The sequence below is a fragment of the Capra hircus genome, chromosome 20 (genome assembly GCF_001704415.2).
Source record: "Capra hircus breed San Clemente chromosome 20, ASM170441v1, whole genome shotgun sequence".
Lineage (NCBI taxonomy): Eukaryota > Metazoa > Chordata > Mammalia > Artiodactyla > Bovidae > Capra > Capra hircus.
This window is the reverse complement of record NC_030827.1, coordinates 2,234,315-2,258,126: the sequence shown is the minus strand read 5'-3', so window position 1 is coordinate 2,258,126 and position 23,812 is coordinate 2,234,315. Positions and strand designations below refer to the sequence as shown.

General features: G+C 50.6%; 1 protein-coding gene across 1 annotated transcript in view; it reads left to right on the top strand.

Annotated features, from left to right (window-relative positions):
* Positions 2,036–23,812, top strand: part of LCP2 (lymphocyte cytosolic protein 2) — a 48,141-nt gene continuing 26,364 nt past the window's right edge. The window contains exons 1-6 of the mRNA XM_013972703.2: positions 2,036–2,361; positions 6,868–6,930; positions 11,910–11,956; positions 21,067–21,132; positions 21,527–21,558; positions 22,151–22,188. Coding sequence (XP_013828157.2) covers positions 2,284–2,361; positions 6,868–6,930; positions 11,910–11,956; positions 21,067–21,132; positions 21,527–21,558; positions 22,151–22,188 — 324 coding nt within the window. The 5' untranslated portion in view covers positions 2,036–2,283. The remainder of the gene's footprint in view (positions 2,362–6,867; positions 6,931–11,909; positions 11,957–21,066; positions 21,133–21,526; positions 21,559–22,150; positions 22,189–23,812) is intronic.

Here is a 23,812-nt window from a genome sequence, read left to right as displayed (position 1 = left end):
GAGTTTCCCCTTCTGTGAGCAGGAGTGATGCAGTGCCCACAATTAGTGCAGAGTCCTCGGGCTACTCCTTTGCACAGTGATTCTTGGTGATTCCCGTTGTCATCACTGTCATGCAGGTTTCTTAACCGCTATGTCTCTCTTTTACGTGGGTCTAGAGATTGTCCATCTTGGCCACATTCATTGGATAATTCTTCCAAAAGAACCTCATGTTTAGCTGTAAGTTAATTCCAACTTCTGATTTTCTATTAGATTTGGATTCTTGTGAGTATGGTAAACGTCATTTAAAAAATTGCTTCTCTTTCTGAGGATGATCTTGAATGTTCCTTTCCACAGGGGTGCACAGGTGTGGAATGTTTTGTTTGCTCATGAAGCATAGCCCAAGACACACTCCAGACCATGCCACGTCACATATCACACACAGGTTCAGAATGCCTTCCCTCAGCTGCCTCTTCCAAGGCCCTGCTTAAATCCCAGCTAATTCCATGATATCTTCTTTGACTTCTTTATGTGGAGCCACTTATCTCTCTTCCTGTCTTTTCAAATGGGCTTTTTATCATTTGCTGCTCTTCTGGGGATTTAAAAAGTGAAGGGGCCTCTCCCATCCATGGTAGAACTTTTGAGCAGCAGGCCATGCTTCCTAGGGCATGGTCAGTTGCAGAGAGCACTGAGGTTTCAGCCCTGTGAGAAGTGCTCAGCCTGGGCTGCCTCAGCTGATGTCTCTGGCGCCCTTGGAGGTGAAGATGAATTAACTCAGATTCATGGACCACATCCATAAGGATGCTTAGTCCAGGATAAAGGGCAGATCTTATTTACATGAAGACGTGGCGAGGTTGGTGCATAACAGTGAGGGTGGGGCTCCTGAGGTTGTGTATAAGATGGAAACTGCGTGGCCAAAGCGATCTTTGAAAAAGCTTCAGGAAGCCATCACTTCAGGGGCCAACTCAGTAAACGCAACAGACTCAAACCTCAGAACAGACAGTGGTTTGTGCGTTCCTGGGGAGCACTAGATAGAACGGTGAACTTGGAGCCTGTGGTGTTCCACGGATATGTTTGCTTTTGACACTGGGTTCACCCTCAGTCAAGGAGATGCTCAGCTACAAGAAGCGCACAGGGTCTGAGAAACTGACAGAGAGAACCCAGACTCCCACCTGCTGTCTCCAGGGATGTGCCCTTTAGATAGAATGTCTGGGGGAACAAGAGTGACTAGACTATATGGCAACATCAGTAGCAATTGTTATTTTTTTCCTTCCTTAAGTTTGTCTAGCTAAACACATCTATAGTTTTATGCACATATGAAGCAATTTTTCTGTTCCTGTTTTACACATATGGAAACTGAGCTTCCTAGAGTTTAAGCCTTTGCCTAAGGTTGCCCAGTATGGAAACAAGTATATCTGAAATGAAGCCTGGGGATTGTCCTGCTGGTCCAGTGGTTAAGACTCCATGCTCACACAGCAGGGGCCCGGGTTCCGTCCCTGGTCACGGAACTCCAGCCCATGTGCTGGACCTAAAGATCCTGTGTGTTGCGGCCAAGAACTGGTGCCACCAAATAAACAGATGAAGAAGAAGATGAAAGAAAGAAAGAAAGAAACGAAGCCCAGGTCTTCCCAGTGGTGCTCCTTTCTCAGTTCTGGATCCCAACTCACTGACTCAGAGGATCCGCTTGTAATAACTATAAGGGGCAGCTAATGAAGCTCAACCTTACGCTTTTGAGAGAAACTGAGCCGTGGTTGGAAAGCATTGAAAGGTCATGTTCCTTCCCCTTCACTGATGTGGGAGATTGTCTATATTTTAGGTGAACCGTCAAATTAGATTTTTCATCTGTAAAGACCCACCCAAGCAGGAATGTGGTTTAAATATTAAACATATGGATGCCAGGGATTTCAATGGAAACACACTTGGGTGTCTAAGTTCCCTTCATCGCTCCTCCTACTGGGCTGGGGTAGATGGGGCCCAGCGGGGAATTACCAGCCTGTAGCTCTTTCTGCCTCTTGAGTCCCCAGAGCTGGGCTTCCTTGTTTACTTATTTAGAGCCCAGCAGAGGAAGTGGTAAAGGAAACTTGCTGAGTCGTTTTCTGAGAAGAGACCATATTTGTTCGCAGAGGAAGCTGTTGCTTTCTGGGATCTGGCTGTAACAGAAAGGACATCGGCTCCAACGAGACTTTTCCAGAAGGTACCCAGGAGTTGGAAGAGCTGAAGACACCTCCAGACCCTGGATTTGGGGTTCTCTGTCCATGGGTGCAGCGCCCATGCTCAGCTGGTGAGCTTCCTCCTGAGTGAGCAGACATGGCATTCAAGAACGTGCCCTTTCGCTCTGAGGTCCTGAACTGGGATCCTGACGCCCTTGCAGACTATTTCAAAAAGGTGAGCCTTGCTCTTTAGTGGCTAGGGGGCCGGGCAGAGGCTTGAAGAGGGAGCGCAGGCAGAATGAGAGAGGCATGAAGGACAGCAGCGGAGCTTCCAGCCTTGGGCAGTCTCTCTGGTTGACGGAGCAACACTGAGCTCTCTGGCAATACGTTCTGGGCAGAAGGGAAGCCCTCAAGGGGCGAGTGCCTACTACACCCTAGGATTTGAGTTTGTCCCCTTCAGGCACGGACGCATCTAACTCGCTCCAGGATTGCTGTCCTACTGGCTCAGCTGTGAAATAAGCCAAGGGAAGCTAACTGGCCCCAAACCCCAGGGACTGCATGTGATGGAGGCAGAATTCCGGTCACACCTGTCCAGTATCAGAGTCCGTGCCCTGAGACTCAGAACCGCTATAACTGCTAGTGAGATCAAGGCTCCTTGCTCAAAAGGGAAACATGGAGTCTTGAGGGGTAGGAGAGAGGAAAGGCAGGGTGGAAGACTGTGATGAACGATGCTGGAGATAGCGTCTGAGCAAGTCATTGCTTGTGACTTTGAAAGAGAGCTATTCAACCGCTTACCTAGAACAGAGTCTCATGGGAACTTCATGAGGGTCTTATGATGCAGGCTGGGAAATGACATGAGCCTCAGGCCTTCAGATACTGAGGCCTCCGAAAAGGAAAAGATTTGCCGGGAAGGGTCAGGGGCCAAGCTTGTGGCAGAGCTGAGACCAGAGTGTTGCTGTCCCACCTTCTCGTCTTGAAGGAGCTCAAGGATCCTTGTGTTTGGTCATCTGCTGGTGGGGCCATGGGTCACAGGCTTGCTAGGGCAGATCCCAAGTCATGTGACCCTCTATGACTGTCCAAGGGATACGTTGTCTTGTGAGGGACCTCTGAGCTCTTAACACTCCCATTTCTGGAGGCTGGCATCCAATTCAGTGGATACTCCAGATTATCACAAGGATATGGTTTTAAGTCATGACCTTAGAGGTTTTCTAATTCAACTTACTATTTTTCCTGGTATGGGGTAGGCTCCCTGTAACACATACCCAAACCTGGGGTCTACATGGTGCCAAAGTGTTTAGTGCCACAACTATCCTGCCCTAAGAAAAATGTGAAAATGTTGAATTGGGTGTGGCATGGTAGAGGCACAACCCACAGATCCTGTTATTTGCTGCCTGCTGTGCATCTCATTTCTGTTATTTTTCCCTCACTGGAAGTCATAATAAACTTAGGTTTCAGCACAGTGGGTGCAAAGATCGTTGAGATAGCTGACTTTTGAAAGAGTCAAAAGTATTTATTCTAAATGCTTTTCTTAAATTTAGACCAAATAACTGAGGGCCACAGTGAAATTTACTAAGATGCTATGAAGTGGCATATTAGATCAATACAGAAAGGAGAAAAGAACTGAGAATTATCCAGGGCACTTCTGGGGACAGGCTGATGGGCCAGAGGCCCAGTCTCCAATATGAGAAAGAGAACTGCACAACCCAGGTCAGCAACGGAGGAATCCAAGTTCTGTTCAGGACAGGGAGATGGCCTACAGGTCAGGATGACTCACGTAGGTGCTCTCTGCCTCAGCTGGGGGAAGAGAGAATTTTCTTACCCACCCTGGACTCCAGATCATGTCCACAGAAACTGAACAGGTTCCCTTCCCCGCATGAAGGAAGGAACGAGGAGACTGAAGGGTGTTTGTGATCTAGGAAGTTCTGGCCCTTCTACAGACCCAGATAGACACCCTTTAAATGCTGAGCACCTCACTTCCCCCAGAGAGAAAATGCTAAGTGAACTGACCATGGCGTCATTTGGAGTTGGATCTTAGCCACCAAAGTCCTACTGGCAGATGCAATTTCTCTCTCTCTTTTTTTTAGATCAAGGAGTATGTCATGTGTCTGATTTAGGCATGCCATTTTCTTTTTCTTCCTTTCAATTAATTTTTGTTTCTTTATTTGACTGTGCTGGGTTTTAGTTGTGGTGTGCAGGATCTGTGTTGTGACATGCTGGATCTCTCAGCTGTGGCATGAACCCAAGCATCCTGTATTTGGAGTCAGCCCCTGGACCCCCAGGGAAATCCCAGAAGGTTTACTTTCTAACGAAGCACTGGGGTCAGGTCCCCCTTGGAGGCACCTCCCCAGCCAGCTCTGGAGTCAGCCACACCTTGGCTTGAATCCTGACTCCACCACCTGCTAACTTGCTGACCCTCCCTTAGTTACTATACCTCTCTGTGCCTCGGCTTCCTCATCGGTGAAACAGAGACACTCATAGTGACTAGCTCATGGGATTGTCGGGGTAAATAGAGGAGATACACGTGTGAGGCGTCCAGCAGAGAGGGGTCCGATTCACGTCCGAGCGTCCCTTTCTCCTTCTCTATTCACCGGACCCTGCCTGGGGACTCCATGCAGACCAGCAGGCTTTTGTGTCTGACTGTCTCAGACATGTGCAGCTCATCCTCTGTCCAGAACTTAAGCCCTTGAGGATTGAGGTCATGTTTTCTATTTCTTTAAGTCCTCTGATTCCTTTTGACTTAGCAGAAAGGGATCCTTGGACCATGCAACGGAGAAGACTCTGGATCAGAGCCATGAGTTCTAATCCTAGCTGCATCCCCAACTCACTGTGTGACCTTCAGCCAGTCCCTTCCCCTCTCTGGGCCTTAGCTGTCCTGTCCACAACACCAGGTACCTGCTCAGAGCAGTGCCAACCAGAGCTTGCCACTCATAAGAATTATCTGGGTATATGCTAAAAAGACAGGGCTTCCTGGGAGCTCAGTTGGTAAAGGATCTGCCTGCAACGCAGGAGACATGGGTTTGATCCCTGGGTCGGGAAGATCCCCTGGAGAAGGAAATCCCCTGGATTTCCCAGTATTCTTGCCTGGAAAATCCCATGGACAGAGGAGCCTGGTGAGCTACAGTTCACAGAGTCACAAAGAGTAGGATACTACTGAAGGACTGAGTATGCACTCATGCATGCTGAAAGGACAGAGGTCTTACTCCCAGGCCTAATATTACTGACTCAGAACCAAACTTCCAGGCAGGCCCCAGTCTGCGGGACTGTCTGTCTATCTAGAGCCCAAGTCAGAACTCTGCAAAATCAGAGATTCAGCTCATAACGCTGGTGGTGAAATTGATAAATTAAAGGCAGTTGAACATTCCAAGAACAATTTCACCATTTGCAACATGGATAAAAGGGATGTTTGGGGCTATGCAGAAGCTGGTTTCTTCCCAAGGACCACTAAATCATTTTTTCCGAGCTTTCTAATATTCACCCTACTCTGCCACGCCATAAGGTTCACAACAATTGCCCTCACTCTTTCGATTCCTTGGCCATAAGAAAAGGTTATGATTTTAAGTTACCAAAAGAAGGCGTCCACAAACTGTGAAATCCATACTTGCGAGGAAAAGCTGAGATTCTCAAGGACAAACATTTTACCTTAAATTCTCTAGCTGGAAACCTCAAATTTAGAGATATTTCAAAGGTAACTGCTTACACTGTTGAGGACTAGGCCAAACAGACACCTGCTTCAATTGTCAATTGGTGTGACTCTAGGAAAGCAGCAGGTTCTAAAAATGATCATTCCTGTTGAGGCGGTAAACCTATTCTGAGACTCTAACTTCAACTATTTAAAAAAGAAGAAAAAATTTTATGCAAAAGAATATCTATGATGTTGTTTGATCTTGTAGGTTAAGCTGCACTTAAGTCTGTTCACTTACCGTTTGTAAGTTTTACTGTTAGTAGCTAAAAGGAGAATACTCCTGATAGAGACATTAAAGCCTTGCTCTGAAGCCCAGCTGTCACTTCTGCCACCTGCCTATCCATGGAACCTTGTATAAGTTACTTGACTCTTTGTGCCTTTGACTCTCCATTTGAAAAATGTGAAGCTTAAATGATTAAAATTGGTTTAAGCACTTAGAATGGTGCCTACCATATGGCAAGTATTCAGGAATTATTAGAAGTTTCAATTATCATTGTTACAGCAGCAGTTTGGGGAAATAGCGAAATATTCAGCAATAGAGCAAATTAAAATAATGTTCAAAATCACTTTGTAATAACATGAGTCAGTGCCTTTATTTTTCAAGAGAAAAAGACAAGATAAGGAGATTGAATATGAATGATAACACTGATTGTGTTTAGAAAGATGCTTTGGAAAAACCACTGAAGGAAACACATTGCCATGTTCACCCAGGTTGTCTTTGGGTGACCAGATGATGCCTACTATTTGTTTTCTTCTTTCAACTCTTTTCCATTTGCTGGAGGAGCGCATGGCCAGCCCTTGGCAGCCCTAGCAGCTTCTTTCTGTAGGGGTTGGCCTCAAAGCCTTCGACAGGCAATTTCTCCATTTTACAGTCCCAAGGGGTTAGTTAGTGAAAGCAGGGCTGATGTAAGGATAGGGCGCCTCTGACAGACAGTGGGGGAGCGGGGAGCCTGGCTAGCCACAAGCACCACAGATTGCTGAGCTCCTGGGGCAGGCAAGGAAGGGGAACCAGTGGCATGAACCCGACTGCACTGTTACACCTCCTCTCCTCTCTTTCAGCTAAACTACAAGGACTGTGAAAAGGTCGTGAAGAAGCATCATATCGATGGGCCACGGTTTCTGGTGAGTGCTGGCTGCTAGTCCAACGCGTTATGACCAAAACTATTCTGTAACTTTAACCAACGGCTGCAGAGCCAACTTTCTACCCTGTCTGAGGCTGCTCAGGGGCATTGCCTGTCTTCAGGATCACGTACAACCCAAAGCCTTCTTTGGGGTTTTGTATGAGCGCCTCTCTCATCACCTCTCAGGATCCTCCTATTTAGTATACCTCCCAGATCTTTCACTGACACTAAGGTACATTGTGAAGTCAAAGTGTAAGTAGGAATCAAATTACAGTTAACACACACACATACCCCTCTTGAAAATCTATTCAAATAGTGCTCATACTCTGAGAAGTTCAAGGGGGAAAACCAGCCACATGGGAGAATGGAAGACTCTCTTTTCCTATTTGTCACTGTAGGGAACGTACTCACTGACTAGAATAAACGGTAGAATCGCCCTCCTTATTTCAGTTATGTCCCTCTTTCTCTTTACAAATTCACACCATTGGTTTTGTGCCAATTAACACACATGTGCTATGGCTTTCTCTGCTCCTTTATATTGCAAGAAGTTTCCAGTGTAATACTAAGAGGCAGCTCTATACTAAGTACTAAGCCATTACAGAGAAGGGGCTGCTGCTCTAGGTGGAGTTTGAGCCACTGGGCAGTGGCTGGGGAGGTGGTATGAGCATTTCCCCTGGAATGACACTTTTGCCAGTGGGTAATGGAGACCCTGACTGTACCGATCCAGCCCTTCTGGTTGTGTTTCTTCATTGTTCAAAAACGAAGCAGGAACAAGCCTTCAAAGGTCTCATGGGGTCAATGTTCCCAATTTGGATTTGGACTCAGTGGATAAGTCAAACTGTTTCCTGGCAAGACCTGGTCAGCAGTACTGAGGAAACTGGGCTATGGGGCTTCAGGGATGGAAGGGGCCGTAGAGGGTACATGCTCTAGTTTTCCACCCAGTACACCAATCCGTTTCCTGTATAGCATCTCTGCTACCAATTGCTTCTTGAATTCCTTCACTGATGGTGAGCTCACTACCATGCACAGTCATCTATCCCTTTCTGGGCAATACTTAAGTCTCACACTGAGACCAAACTTATGCCCCCTTTGCTTTCATGGGCCATATAAGACATCTTCATTCACTGTTCCACGTAAGTCATTCAGTCATTCCCCCTGCCATTCATGTAACAAGGACTTTCCTGGGCTCCTTTTATTAACCAGACGATGCCATGTGCTAGGAATGTAGAGGTGATTAAGATGTGATTTCTGCCTCCCAGAAGCTTGTTTTATAGCGGAACGTTATCTCCAGGAAGGCTCTGACCACCACCTCAGTTGCAATTAGAGAAACATGTACAGAAATGTGATGTGATTTACTCTGTCACACACCTAGTTACTGGACTAAAGCATACACTTAATTTAATTTTACACTGCTTGAGTTTTGAACAGTGCTACTTCTTTGCACTGGGCTTTAAGCCACTAGACTTTGAGCATTTAATTGTTATTCTTCTTGCAACTTACCGCTAAATCTGAATATTTCATTCTTTTAGCTTTTAGCTAAAAGATGCTTTTACAACTGAGAACTGAGATTTCTGAGGGCTGAATCGAAAGGGAGTAAGACCTCTTTCTTGAAGATGGTCCTGGTCATAGCCCTGGGTGACCTCTAATAAGCGCATGCCCTCTCTGAACTTCTTGTTCCTTCCTCTGTAACAGAGCACACTGGACGGAGCGATAGTGGGTGACAGTCCAGCCCAGCTCTGGGGGGGTCCCCCCATCCCCCTCTTGTGAGCTTCTTCAGGCCTGTTGAGACAGGGTTGTTGCCTTGGTTGAGGAGCTTTGCCTTCTCTACCCCGATATCTGGGACATGCCCTCAGAGAATGCTGCTCACTCTCATTACTGTGTGAACAGCAAGAAGTGGAAAGAGGGGCTCAAGGAGCCAGGGGAGTAGGGAACAGAGCCCAGCCCTGCCCTGGCAGCTTCTGCTAAAACCGCCTTCCATGCCAGATGCTCTGGGTATGATCTGGGCTTTGATCTGAGCTCTGAGCTCTCAGCTATCACCCTTTCCAGCTTTAAGGTGTCCAGAGCCACTCTGCTTTAAGGGTGAAAATGGAAGACCCAGCCGTCTTTACCCCTCCACCCCTCCGTTTCTCTCCACCCTCTCCCTTCCCCCATCCTTTCCCCCTCCCTCCCTGCCTTCCTTTCCCTTTCTTCCATGCAGGAGCCAGCAGCCCCCTGCAATCTATACTGCCAGCATTTTGTTTTCCACTGAGAAGTCTGGTGAGGGAACGGGGTTTCTATGCTCCCGAAAGGCTAAAGAAGAGGAGGCCACGTGCTTGGAAGCTCTGTCAGTTAGAAAGGGGTGCGGCTGCATGAAAGAGAAACTGAAGCGCAGTGGCTTAACCAAAGAGGGGCTTATCTTTCTCAAGTGACAAGAAGTCTAGAGGTGGGCACTCGTGGCTGGAGAGATGCTAAAGGAAGTCGTCGAGAGCTCAGGCCTCACCTAGCCAACGGAAGCTCTCTGCGGCTTCTGTCCTAATGGCTATGAGATGGCCACTCCATCTCCAGGCATTACATCTGCAATCCAAGCAGGAGGAAGAGGGGGAGGGCAAAGAGTGAAACACTCAAAGTGCATGGGGATTGCATTCCCCTCTATTTTCAGGGGTACTTTCCCAAAAGCCTGATTCAGTTAGACTTCAGATTATATCTCACCGGCCACAATGGAGTCCCGTGACCTTGGTCACATGCAAGAGAATTTAGTGTGTTAAATATTTTGAACTGGACACATTTACTGCCTTGAACAAAACCCAGACCCCATCAGTAAGGGAGCAAGAGAGTGGATATTGGGTAGGCAAGTGACAGTATCGGCTGCAACGCCTCTCCAGGCCGGGTCCAGTTCTCTGCTTTTCTTGCTCTCTTGTCCCTCTTAAGGACACACTCAGCACATAATCATATTCCTGTAAAGCCACTAGTCTGACTCTAAGTCACTGTACAAGTAACTCAGAGTTTCCAGACTTTGCTGAAGGTCTTTGAAGAAGGTCGCGGAGGGGACTTTACACTGTTACGTCACATAGAAGAATTCTCCAAACATCGTGTGTGTGCTCAGTTGCTCAATCTTGTCTGACTCTTTGTGACCCCGTGGACTGTAGCCTGCTTGGCTCCTCTGTCCGTGGGATTCTCCAGGTAAGAATACTGGAGTTGGTAGCCATTTCTTCCCGCAGGGGATCTTCCCGACCCAGGGATCAAACCTGCATCTCCTGGACTGCAGGCAGATTCTTGACAGCTTGGGCCATCAGGGAAGCCCAGACACTTTCACCACCGTCCGTCTTTCCTCCCAGTTCCTATCCCTGTTTCTAAGGCCTTTCTCTGTATTTCCAGCCACACTCACATGCTTACCTTTTCCTTCACCTGCTTCCTGAAATTCCCTCAGCTTACATCTCTGACTCAGGAGAAGAGAAGGCAACGGCCCACCACCTAATCCTCAGCATGCATCCCTCTGGTCACTCCCAGGAAGCCCTCTGACCCTCATGCCACACTGCTAACATGAGTCTTGGTATCTTCCCTAAGAAGGGAGTGGTTCCAGGGGCAGGGACACCACGGCTCAGTGATGCTAGAGAAAGAAGTTAATAAGTTTGAAGAAAGTCTTGATTGTCTCAGGACTCTTGCCAAAGCCTCCTTCCTAGCCCTGTCGCCAGGTCTGATATGGGGGCTGGATCAGACTCCGTTCCTAAGAGCTGAAGTGGGAGGCCGTAGCACATTTTAAGAGGCCCCAGCCCCAGTGCCAGCTGGGCTTAATGGGAAGTTTGCCCAGCTCATCTCAGAAGGCAGCCAGAATCCTGCCAGGCAGCTCCCAGCCCAGAGCGGAAGAAGCAAAAACACTAACTAACCTCCAACAACCATCCAGACCCCAGCTGCTCTGCCCTGGGACAGAAATTGCTCACCTAAACCCCATTCATCGCTCTCAAAGGGTCTGTCAGGCACTGTGCCAAGCACAGGACACACTCCATCTCATTCAGTCCTCACAGCCCCTGAAACGGAGCTGTTCATATTATCAAGGTTCCCATTATACAGAGAAGGAAACTGAGGCCTAGAGAGATTAAGTGTCTGTCCCAAGTCAGGGAACTGCTAAGTGAGGGAACCAAGATTCTAAACCAGCCTGTCCGACTCCAGTGCCCCCACCCTGACCGCTGGGGCTCTGGCCTCAATTAGACCATTAAAGAGGCCCTTCTTGCCTCGGCTTTGGTTCTATGGAGCATGTGCCCACCCTCTTTGCTTCCCTCTTCTCTCTCCCTCCCCTCCTCTTTTCCACCACAGGCCACTAAGGCTCCAGAGGGCTTAGCCGTGGTAGGAGGAAGCTCGCAGGAAGGAAATCGCCCACAAAAGCCACAGAGCAGGGTCCTAGCCCCAGCTCCATCGCCTACAAGCTGAAATCCCTTACACCTTGGGGCCCCACTTTCTCACTAAAATGAGACAACGTGACAGTTTCTCCCTCACAGGGCTGATGCGAGGATTAATCGAGGTGCTGTAAGGTGGCAGTCAGTTCTTTACAAACATGGGTCTCTTTCTTCTTTCCACTCTCGGTTCCCTCAGGACAGCCTCTTGATTGCTCCCTTGCATCTAGAGAATCCTACCAACACTTCCAGTGAAGGAGGCAGCTGGGCTGTGATGAGGCCACAGAGCACAGACTCCCTCTCCAGGCCGGCTGCTCACAGCCGTTCCATGGCAGCTGAGGGCCTGAGGTCTGGGGCGGGAGGCTAGGAAAGCTGTTACAGCCTGGCCAAGTCCACATAAAATCCGAGTTTCGGGCTCCCTGTGACCCGATGTGGCCATCCAGGGCCCGCAGGCTCCAGTGCCCCATCTAGAAGCTGCCTGCTCGGTCGGGTGGATGCGGCCTCCTCTCCCGCTGGCTGCAGGCCCGCTGTCCCCTGTCATTTCACACCTGACTCTGCTCACCTGGCCTGGAGCCCCTTCTGCGGGTTGTAACTACCACTGTCTCCGTTGCAGAGCCTGGCAGAGAACGACATCCAGAAGTTCCCTAAGCTCCGCGTGCCGTGAGTACTGGCCCGATGACTGGGGTGGGGTGGGGAGTAGATCCCGGAAGCTGAGCTACTTTTCTGTCACTGTCAGCTTAAAATAGGAAAGCAATCAGGAAGAGAGCAGGCAAGAGCAGTGTTCGGGGAAGAGAAGTTACATAATGTGTCGAGAAAAAGAAGCAACGGTCCTAGTCCAGCTGGTACTTGGCTGCTCTTGCCAAAGATCAGCCTGATTCTGGCCCATGTTCTCATTTCCTCTCTCCCCAGTGGGGTGGGCTGGCCTTTGAAAACAGCACCAGAATCAAGAGATCTGAGATTTCATCGTGGTTTCATCACCAACTCAGTAATCGCTTCAGTTTTTTGGACCTTGGTAGAATGAGAGCATTGGACCAGATGAGTCGGGCAATGGACTCCGTTTGGTCTGTCAGTGATGACCATTTGGGTGGCTGCCATGGGCATCGTGTTGAGAGGAATTCTGAGGAGAAGGGGGCCGATTCTGAGGTCTGACGTGGGTGCTGAAATGCGAAGTTGCAGTGCACGTATTGGGCCATGTTTCCTGCCCTTCTTGCAGAAGTCTCACACTCTGATGCTTGAGGAGCCAGGGAGAAATGTGTGCAATGGGCCAGGCTGAAAAATACAAAGTCCAGTCATTTACCACCGTTGAATAAAGCTTGAATATGGAGAAAAATTTTTCTGCTGTAAGAAAGACAATAGGGCCTTAGTTGCAGCACGCGGGGTCTTGCTTGCATAGTGGGATATTTCGCTGTGGTGCGTGGATTCCCTAGTTGTGGTGCGTGGATTCTCTAGCTGTGCTGTGTGGATTCCCTAGTTGTTATGGTGCGTGGATTCCCTAGTTGTGGTGCGTGGATTCCCTAGCTGTGCTGTGTGGATTCCCTAGTTGTTATGGTGCGTGGATTCCCTAGGTGTGGTGTGTGGATTCCCTAGTTGTTATGGTGCGTGGATTCCCTAGTTGTGGTGTGTGGATTCCCTAGTTGTTGTGGTGCGTGGATTCCCTAGCTGTGCTGTGTGGCTTCCCTAGTTGTTATGGTGCGTGGATTCCCTAGGTGTGGTGTGTGGATTCCCTAGTTGTTATGGTGCGTGGATTCCCTAGTTGTGGTGTGTGGATTCCCTAGTTGTTATGGTGCGTGGATTCCCTAGTTGTGGTGTGTGGATTCCCTAGTTGTTATGGTGCGTGGATTCCCTAGTTGTGGTGTGTGGATTCCCTAGTTGTTATGGTGCGTGGATTCCCTAGGTGTGGTGTGTGGTCTCTCTAGTTTTGCTGTGTGGATTCTCTAGTTGTGGTGCCTGGGCTCAGTTGTTGCGGTGTATGGACTTGGTTGCCCTGAGGCATGTGGGATCCCTGATGAGGGATCAACCCTGCCTCCCCTGCATTGTAAGATAGATTCTTAACCACTGTACCTCCAGGAAAGTCTCAATGCTCAATCTTTGAATTTATCAAGCAGCTAGCAATATAAGTTTTATGCAATATATCTCAATTTTTAAATGTTGCTCAAATATTTTTTAATATTGTAAATGCCAAAGTTTGCACCCTTATGGGCTAGATTTAGTGTGGGGGCCCCTAGTCTGAGATCTCCCCTCCAGACACCCTCTGGGGTCCTTTTTCTTGCTCTAAACATCTTAGGGCTCACAATGATGAAAGGGCAGTAGGTCAGTGAAGTAGGAGGTGAAAAGTTTCGTGAATAGGTAGAACTGCCGGAGTAGCTCAGATAAGAAAACCATGATTCTCAGGTTTCCCTCATGTGGAAGGGTGAAGAAAAAGACGGGAGTAAGGATTTGCCTTTGGTACTGCCTGTCTCCAGGGGCCACTATTGTTGAAGAATAATCAATCTTAAGAGTTTTTTTCCCTAATCCAAAATGGCTATTTAAATCCAGTTAAATTAAAAATTCAGGGACTTTCCTGGTGGTTCAGTGATCTGACACTCCATGCTCCCAATGCAGGGGGCCTGGGTTCGATGCCTGGTCAGGGGACGAGATCCTGTGTGCTACAGCCAAGGGTTCCCACACTGCATCTGAAAATCTTACCTGCCGCACTAAAAGATCTCGCGCGCCATAACTGTGAACCAGTGCAGCCAAATAACTAGAAATAGAGACTCAAAAAATAACAAAACATTCAGCCCCTCAGAGGCACTAGCCACATTTCAAGGGCTCAGTAGCTAGATACAGTGGTGACAATTATACTGGACATTATAGACCTGATGCCCTAGAAAAAGGCCACAGTTCTAGGTCAAGGAGAGAACTTAGCATATAGCAGTGAGAACTGGTGGCTGGTGGGCTAGAGTCAGCCTGTAGACACGTTAAGTTGGATCCACATAGTGTTTTAAAATCAGGAAGTGGCATCAGGAAAGACTCTGGGGAAGAAGGGAACCTAACCTGGATCTTGAAATATACCGAGAGTGGTCAGATGCAAAATGATTGAAAGACATTCTAGAAATGGGGACTCTATTGCGAAGGCATGATACCAGTGCGTTTATTGGAACTGCAAGTAGGTCAGAGCAGTTGAGGCGTACGTGGGGGAGTGCGCAGTGAAAAGACCACAGTAGCTGGTTACAGTTGTGAAGGATGCTTCGAATGTTATGAGTCTGAGAGTGTTGGTGAAGTGAGTTCACCAGGGGGAACACTGAGGTAAACCCTGCATGTTGACTCTCTCCACGGTGTGTAAAACATGATGGAGAGGAGGGCTCAGCTGGAGGCATGGAGCCTGGTTAGGAATGATGGCTATGATCCCACTATGAGATGGCAGCTTCTCCCAGGGCTGTGGCTAGGAAGATGCTGGGAGGAGGGGATTCAATCAGAGCAATAGACGGAAGGGGATGAGGAAGGCGCTTTAACTGGGAGGATCCTTTTTTCAATCTTAAGGCCTTAGATCCACCTCCTTAGATTAAGGAGCTGATGTCGGCCGTTCAACGTGAGGTGGAGGTGGGATATTTCTTCAGTTATATAAAAACTAAAACAACAACTTGGCCTGCAGTAAAAACCCCCCTCCAGTGGGTTTGCCCCCCAAGGCAAGGCATGAGGGCTGTCCACCGAGCATGAAAGGCGAACTGGTGGGGGAGGCATCCAGGGAAGGTCCGCTGCCCTGATCAGGTGATTCTGAGTGTGAGCATTGGTATAAAAAGTACCAATTTTCAGCTATACCTTGTGAGCTCTGTGCCTAGGATGAGTCCTAGAGTACTCTTGAGTTTCCAAGTGTATAAAATGAAGGAATGGGTTACATGAACTTCATGAGCACATTCTTTTAAAAGATATGATTTCAGATCTGAACAGGCAGACAGGAGAGCTTAGTGAGTAAAATGCAAGCTCTGAGATCAGACTAGTTGAGACCCAATTCTCCCATTCATTAGCTATGAGTCTGTGGACAAGTTATTGGAGTTCCCTAAGCCTCAGCTTCCTCATCTGTAAAATGGGGACAGGTACAGACCGTGTCTCAAAGGATCAATGAGAGAGTTGGAAGAAACAATGGAGATATAATAAAATGTACTGAAGAGGCATTAACTATTCCAGCCATTTTATGCAAAATCCCAATGAGCACCATTTCAGATTTTTACGAATGATTTTATCCTACTGACTGGGGAGAATGAAAGCATAGAAAGGCATGGGCTTTGGAGCGAGGCAAAGCCAGGTTCTAAAGCAGGCTCTGCCTCCTACCAGCTGTGGGACTCAGGCAAGTCATTTCAAGTCTGAGCCTCAGGTTCCTCATCTAGAGGAGAGGAAAGAAGGAACTCACAGGGGGCAGTGTATATGGGTACGTGGGTGAGTGGGAGGCAGCCCACATAAGCTGCCTGCGTGTATAGATATTCTGGGCTCATTTGCTCCATTCCTTTGTACACAGGTCCATTTGCCCTAGACCATTTCCCTAAAGAGCTATAGAAAAGAAATTGTGTTTATGTACAGTGGACCAAAACAAGATTACACTCCTCTGAATAGCTCAGTCTCCTTAAATTTGCTTTAAAAAGTCAGTACTAAATGGATTTTGTAAGAAGGCAGTTTCTGGTGGGGAAGTGTCCTCTGTCTGCAGACATAGGACTGTCTCAGGCCTAGTTTCTCCCAGAGACCTCACAGACAATGTGATGGAGGAGAGTTTCAAAATAAAACAGTGTAGCGTCCTTTTGGAGGACTGAGCCTAGCGCCTGTGGTAGCACTGAGCATGACCTGGTTAAATCGATAGAGCACATGATAAAATCTTCTGACGATCATCTGCAGTCTTTTTTTTTCTTTATGTTGTAAATTTTTGTTGCTATTTCTGCACTGGGTCTTTGTTGTTGCTCGAGGGCTTTCTTTAATCATGCTGAGCGGGGTGGCGGGGGGCTACCCTCTGGTTGCAGTGTGCGGGTCTCACTTTCCTTGGCTTCTCTTGTTGCACAGCACAGGCTCTAGGGTGCAAGGGCTCAGAAGTTAACGGTGCATGAGATTAAGCTGCCCACAGCATGTGGGATCCTCCCAGAGCAGGGATTGAACCCACGTCCCCTGCATTGGCAGGCAGACTCTTATCCAGTGTACCACCAGGGAAGTCCAATGCTATAAATTTTATGTTTAAAATAATACAGTGTAACTTAAAAAAAAATGGAAGAAGAGGGCAGGGATGTGGTGGTAATATAGGCAAAAGATAGGTATTGGATGATTCTCTTTATAACATCAGTGATCACTGTCCCCATCATCCATAGTGGAATTAGGATGGAAAAAGCTAAGATCCAGTTAGAGAGACAAGGCAGTCGTGCCTGTTGATTTGTCTGTCTTCTGAAAAGGCGTCGTCTCCTAACCTCAGAGACAGCTCCCTGTCTCATCTGCTCAGCGCCTACCTAAGATATAAAGACAGCAAAGGATGGTGGGCAGGATGGAGGGAGGGCGCAGAGCTGAACTCAGCACTGTGTTCATGACACGCGCTCAGCTCCCAGCAGACTGGGGACAGTGCCAGGCCCCTCTCCGATGTGTGGCTCCCCTATCTCATTCATTGGCCAAAGCCCTGTCCAGGTGCCCCGTCCTCCCTGCACGGAAAGTGCCTCCATCCCACTGACTGCCGTGCTCCTCCTTCTCAGTGGGAGCCCAGGGCACTTAACTTCCACTCAGCTCCATGCGAAAAACCCTCATGGGGCCTTTGGCAAACACCTCCCCCAGCACCCTGCTGTCCTTGCTGGTAAACAGGATAGCTCTTCCTGGCTACCACACAAAACGACTGGAGCACAAGTAACTTGTAAATCTGTCAGGGGGAGGGCATGGCTGAGAAGTGGGAGACCCTCAGATTCTTGCTTCCTGCTCATGTGCCCGGTTGCCCCTGGAGGCCTGAGTCTTGAGAGCGATGTCCTGGCTTCTCCCTGGCTCCTCAGGTGACAGGAGAGAATTTTGGAAGGTTTGACTCTTGGTTCACAGAAGACTTGCCTTTAAGGAGGAATTTTGTTCCTTTAAAGAAAGGTGAAATGCAAGTGAAAGCCAGATTGGGTGTAAGAACATGGGCTGGGAGGTGGGACAGGGGTCAGGGTAGTGTCAGAGAGCAGGGAGGGGGTGAGGGGTGGAGGAGGGCCTCCGGGCGAGGGGCAGGCCAGTGTGCCTCTGAAACTAAGGTCAAGGAAGCAGCTCCCCGTCCCCCCAAGCCCTCTAGGAGACAGGGAAACTCATCTACAGCTCACACTATGTGACCTTCGGCAAGAAGAACATTTCAGCTGTGCACGAGACATACGACCACACAGGGAGCAGAGCAGAGTGTTCGGAAATAACACTGACGCTTACTTGCACTGTGGGCTCTGACACTTTCCACGCTGCTCTGCCTTCATCCTCCCTTCCTCCCTGCCTGCCTTTCTTTCCCAGTTTCCTTCTTACTTCTGTGTGACCAGCAAAGTTGATTTCAAGACGCCCTTGTGAGCCTCCACCCCTGTTGCCAAAACACAAGGGCCATGGAAAGGGAGCCCCACGTGTCCCGGGAGAGCCCTACAGGGGTCACAACATGCAGAGACCCTGAGTCCTGCTTCCGCTCCCCCACCTCACTCCGCTTCCTCCGTTTCGATTCTTTCGAAAGCAAGTCCAAGAAGACCAGATCACAGGAGTGATTTCACAAGCTTTCAGCCCATAGGACCCACCCATGTCTCTGGGGCACTTGTTGTGACTGCGTCCAGCGGCTCCCAGCCTCTCCTGGACGCTCTGATGGGTTAAGTCTCCAGTGGGCCTGGCCATCAGTGTTTGTGGCCATGGTCCGGCGGTCAGGGATTCTCCAGCAGGGCCAACCCTCCTGTTTCGCTGATGAGGCAGGGAGGACCAGGAAGGGCAATACCCGGCCTGAGGTCAGGCTGTGGGCACTGTCCAGGGACAGGAGGCTGCAGTCACACTCAGCAGGACCCCCCTCCCAACCTCTGTACCGTCCAGCATGATCGGAGGAGGCCTCCACCTGAGAAGTCAGAGGCCCACCCCCATCACACAGCGAGCTAGGGGTCTCGGCTGCCACAGCCTGGCTTCCTGCGGAAAGGTCCGCTCCGCTTCTGCGGCTGAAGACAAGTAGAGAGAGTGGTGTCTACCCGAGGGCGTCGGTCTCTCCTGGGTCTGAGTGCGGCCTGGGGTTTGTGGGAAGGAGGGAGAATGAGTCACCTCCGGCCGCTCACTGTCGCTTGGTCCTCTGGGGGCGTGGGAGTGAGTGGGGGACAGCCACGAGAGTTTGCAGGCAGAGGTGCAAGAACCTCGTGCTCTGATCCCCAGCACCGCCGCCCTGCGCATGCGCCCCCACAGCCAGCGGCCCCAGCTGCGGGGAGGCGGTGCTCTGAGGCCTCAAAGCAGGGGGCCCGGGGCCCCACGTCTGCCACAGCTGGGCTGCCGGCCCCTCTCCGGCCCTGCTGGTCTCAGCTCACACTGCTCCTCTGTGGGGCTGTGGTTTGCTATTTCCTTCCTTCGCCAGTTAGAGCCCCAGCAGCCTCCCGCCCGGCTGCTGAAGATGCCCCAAGGAGTTGCCGAGAGCAGCAGGTCTTTTCAGGATCAAAGCCACTGTGCCAGCCCGTCAGGGCCACCCCGCTTCTCCCCATGCCCTCCCTCACCGCCCTCGCTGTGCGGGGACCTGCTCCCCAGCACCCCCTACTTCAGGTCCTGTAGAGATGTCACCTCCTCCCAGAGGCCCCCTGGGTGGTTTTTCAATTGTAACCGCACCCCGCTCCTGCCCCCCTCGCCCAGCCCGCACCTCTGCTGCCTGCGTGTCCACACAGCTCTCACCTTGAATTTCACTTCCTCCCGTGTTCACTATTTGTCATCTGTTTGTCTCCACTAGCAAGTAAGCTCCTCGAGAGCAGAGATCTTTGTTTTGTTCACCGAGGTGCCCTGAACCCCAGCAGGGCTCCTGGCGCTTAGGTAGCCTGGAGTGCGCACTGCTGAGTGAAGGTATGACTGGATGGGGGTGACGGTGCCCTGACTTACGCTCTGTCAGAGGAGGGAGCAGAGGGACGCTCATCAGCCTCTTGAACAGCCGCTTAAAGGAAACAGAGGAACCAGAAACCAGCAATCTGACGGTGTGATTGGAGCTTCCACTGGGAAGCTCCCCACCCCCGCTTTAAAGCATCTCCCTGTGGCGTGTGACACCCCAGCAGTGACACCGGAGGAAGGGTTACAGGCTCCTCTCTCTCTCCCCTGACGGCCCCGCTCGTTTATTAAGTTTGTTCATCCTGTCTCTCGGGCTTCCCTGCTGGCTCAGATGGTAAAGAATCCGCCTGCCGTGTGGGAGATCTGGGCTCCATCCCTGGGTCGGGAAGATTCCCTGGAGGAGGGTATGGCAATCCACTCCAGTATTCTTGCCTGGAGAGTCCCCGTGGACAGAGGAGCCTGGTGGGCTACAGTCCATGGGGTTGCGAAGAGTTGGACACGACTGAGCGACTTAAGCACAGCACAGCACATCCTCTCACTCGAATGAGCTGAGAGGTTCTGAGCAGGTTCCCGGGGAACGTGGAGAAGTGGGGGGGGGGGTGGGGATTGGGGGCCTGGGGGATGATGAGGGAAGCAAGACGTGGTGGGGGCCAAGACTACTTTGCTAACTTAGCAATTTTGTTTTAGACCAAACTTGTGATCTCGCTGCAGTCACTGCAGCAGAAGGAAGGTAGACCCTGGGCCCTTCCCAGAGGGCAGCGGGCTCCATAGAGCTATTCCCAAGGGGCTTCTGGCATCAGGGGTGTTGATTTGGTGTGCTGACAGTGTGCGGCTCTGGAAATGAGGGGGCCTGGCTTCTGAGGCTGCTGTGCATCGCTGGGGGAGGGGCCGCTGTGCAGCTGTCTCTTCCTCTCTGGGCGCCTGTGGCCCCACGTGTGAAATAACGCAGGGCGAGACCACCTCTGAGCCTCCTCCAGCTGCCCCAGATCTCATGGGAACACGAGCCTGTCAGCTGATAGACCCTGGGTCTCCTCAGTGGTGCTAAGGGAGGCTGGAGTTTACTGCAGAGGGCGTGCCTGCCAGAGCTGCCGTCCCACTCTGCCCTTCCTGCCCTGGGGTTTAGAGATTTGCTAGTTTACAACATCCAAGGAATGAGAGGATCCTGGCCAAGGCCTCTGGGCATGGGTGAGTCAGGGAGTCTCCCACTTTGCAGGCTGTGCCTAGATGGGGAATACTTCACCAAGTGTTTGTAAGAATTCATGTCACCAAGGAGGGAGCGGAGGACGGAAGGAGATTTCAGGCCCAGAAAGCGCACTGAAGCTCTTGTCAAGAGTTCTGCAACGAGCGGCCGATTCCTCCAGGTCTCAGAGGTGGATTGAAGATTCTTGTTAGACATCGCTAGAGGGATGTCAAACCAAATCAGGGGAGCTCAGCATTGCGGATACCAGCACAATAAAATACACTGCGGTCATGTCCTGATCTGAAGGTTGCTGGATTTCAGAGAAGGAGGAGCCGGTGTGAGCTGGCCAGTCCCCACGGAGGGACTCTGAGCTAGAGCCAGGAGGCTGAGCCTATGCAGAGAGCTTCCTGGGCAGGAGCAAGGGGGTGGAGAGTGAGGAGAAGAGGGAGAGGGCCAGCTGGAGCCAAAGGAAGAGGCCGGCTAGGACTGGCCCAAGTGCCTGAGGTCACACAGACCGGGGGTCTTCAGGACCCAGGGAAGGAAGGCTGAAGGTGGAGGGAGAGAATGCTTTTATCATCTCACCTGTCCCTTTGTCTTGTAGGATTCTGAGTAAGTTAAGTCAAGAAATCAACAAGAATGAAGAGAGAAGGAGCATTTTCACACGCAAGTGAGTGGGGCAGCCAAGTGCCCAGGGTCACTTTAATGAGATGCAAAAAATTTTCAGACTCAAGTCTAAATGGGAGTGGTTTTGCCCTCATTTTTGATCTGCAGTAAGCCTCCAGTCCAGGGGCTCCCCCTCTCTGTCCTGCATCCTGCCCCTGCATCAGGGGAGGTTCCCCTAGAAAGGCAGGCAGTCATGAGCTCCCAGTTGTACCACCAATGTGATTTCAGTGGTTTCCAGAATTTTCAGGTAGCCTGGCCCGAGTTTCAAAGCAACAAGGACAGGAGTCCTGGGTAGTGAGACATACCCTCCCCTGGGGGCTCCTCTTGCAGGGCTGGACTAAGAGGGATATCTCCCCAAGTCAGTAGGACTGTTAATGCCATGTTGCTTGCCTTTGCAGACCCCAAGTCCAGCGGTTTCCGGAGGAGACAGGTAAAGGTCTCTGGGGTTGAGAACGGTTGCTTTGGAGATGGGAGGCACTTCGGTTCTTCTGGCTGCTGGTCCAGGTGGAGGGGAGGAGAGATATCACTATGCCAGGCACCTGGCCACAATCCCCTTCCAACGGAGGCCCTCTGCATAGACACAGGGAGGGACTCTGCGGGCGGTGCCTGGAACAACCTGGGTTTTGACTGAGCACCCGAGCACAGCCAGTCCTCCTGCTTCTGAGTCTTTAAAGCAATTATTCAGCTGCTAAATTCCACATCTTGTTAAAACGCAGATTCCTGGGTCCCCCCCCCCCCCCCGCCAGTTCCTGCAGAATCAGAAGCTCTAAGGATAGGCCCAGGGAATCTGCATATTTTGAAGCTCTCTCAAGTGACTTTCACACACGTGAAAGGTTAAGAACCACCGCCTCTGTCTGGTAGAATGAGCCCCTCAGGTAGGAAGTGGAGAGCTGACACTGAGTTGCTGACCCCCAGGTGCACAGGATGAAGGCGGGGGTCGGGGAGGGCACCAGGCTGGGGAGCGCCGACTTCCCCTCCGTGGCTTCAGTCAGCACTGGTAACGGTGTCGCCTTCCTCCACAGAGAGCCACGAGGAAGACAACGGAGGCTGGTCGTCCTTTGTGAGTATGGGGCGGGCCCCCCCAGCTCAGGGTAGAGCCCGGAGGTCCCTTGTGGTAAGGCACTGGCACAATGCCGGGGGAGCGAGGCCCTGGCGGAGCCCCGCGGGGCTCCAGCGTGCTCTGTGGTGGTCAGAGCGCGACTCTGGCTTTGCAGTCCTCAGGGTCGCTGGCCTCGCCCGGCCCTCTTGCCCTCGGGCACGGGAGCAGTGGTGGAGGACACCTGCAGGAAAGGCTTGGCGTGAGCCACTTGGTGACAGACGCTGGTGGCGAGCTGGGCTCAGCTGAGGCCTGCAGGGTGCCGACCCGCCGCTGTTCACCAGGAGCCCCCACAGCAGGGCCCGCCCCTGAAGCCCTCCTCACACAGACTACACTAAAGCAGCATTAGAGTAGCTTTTCTCGTGGGCTTAAGTCCCCACTGGTGACACAGAGGGAAAGGGAGCTTAGAATGAACTATCCGCCCTCGAAACACCTCAGGGATGGGATGGCCCAATTGGGTTTTACACTTGAGGGGTCGTGATGACCCCTTTGAGAGTCTGATGAATTCTGTACAGCCTCTCCCCAGAAAACTGCATCACCACACTTGAAGCCAGACTCAGGCTCAGAACTCTGTTATGGCTCGTAGCCCAGTCTGTTCTTTTCACAGAAGCAGCGGCTGAGCCCACTGCAGCATGTGACTTACGTAAAGCCCCATGACCAGTTAGAGGCAGGCTGAGGGTGCAGCTCGCCCACCCTTGGTCCAGGGGCCCTTCTGGTAAGCGGCTGCCTCTAGTGCCTTTAGGTAGCAGACACTAAACGCCCTTGTTCTACTGGGATTCTGGTAAAAGCAAGCATTGAATTTGAAAAAAAAACAAAAACAAAAAAAAACCAAAAAACCCCTGCTAGTTAAGTCTGTGCTTTTTGCATGAGAACAAAGGAATGTAACAGATTAATTTTGTTCCCAAGGGATAATTGACCAGAGTTTCCTCCCAAATATTTACATTTTCACATAGAAACTGTACCTTAGCCACAGCTTGCCATGCAGTTCCTCCTGTGAGCTCAGTCTAAGGCTGGCCTCCTCCACCTGGTCTTTAAACAGGGAGTCCCCATCAGCTGCTGCTGTGACACCCGGGCTTCCGTGAAGTGCCCAGCACTGCTCAGGGCACTCGGGGGGCAAGGACAAATGACCCTATGACCATTTTATAGCTTGGAGAACACACACACAGATCAGAATGTGATTTGGAACAAAAACACACACATGGGAATATATGAGCCGAATCCCTGGAGAAACTAGTTGTTCTAGAAGCAAAGAGGAAAAGTCTATTGTTGAGAAAGGCTGATAAGGTAAAGGCCTGGTGGAAAGTCAGGAGCCGTGGGGCTAGGTATGCAGGCTGAGAGATGGCAGGGAGGCCCTGCAGGTCTAAGGGGCAGTCAGCAAGGCCTGGAAAGGTGCTGAGGCCGTGGTTCTTAAGTCCCTCCCACTCATCGTCCTCTGGTCTCAAGTTGCAGTGACACTGATGGCAGGACGAAGTCTTTTTCGTGTTCAGGAAGATGAGCCCAACCTCAGCTTGGCTTCCAATGTGTATATGTTTTGGAATATATATATGCACAGGAATATATATATATTATATATACACATATGATATAG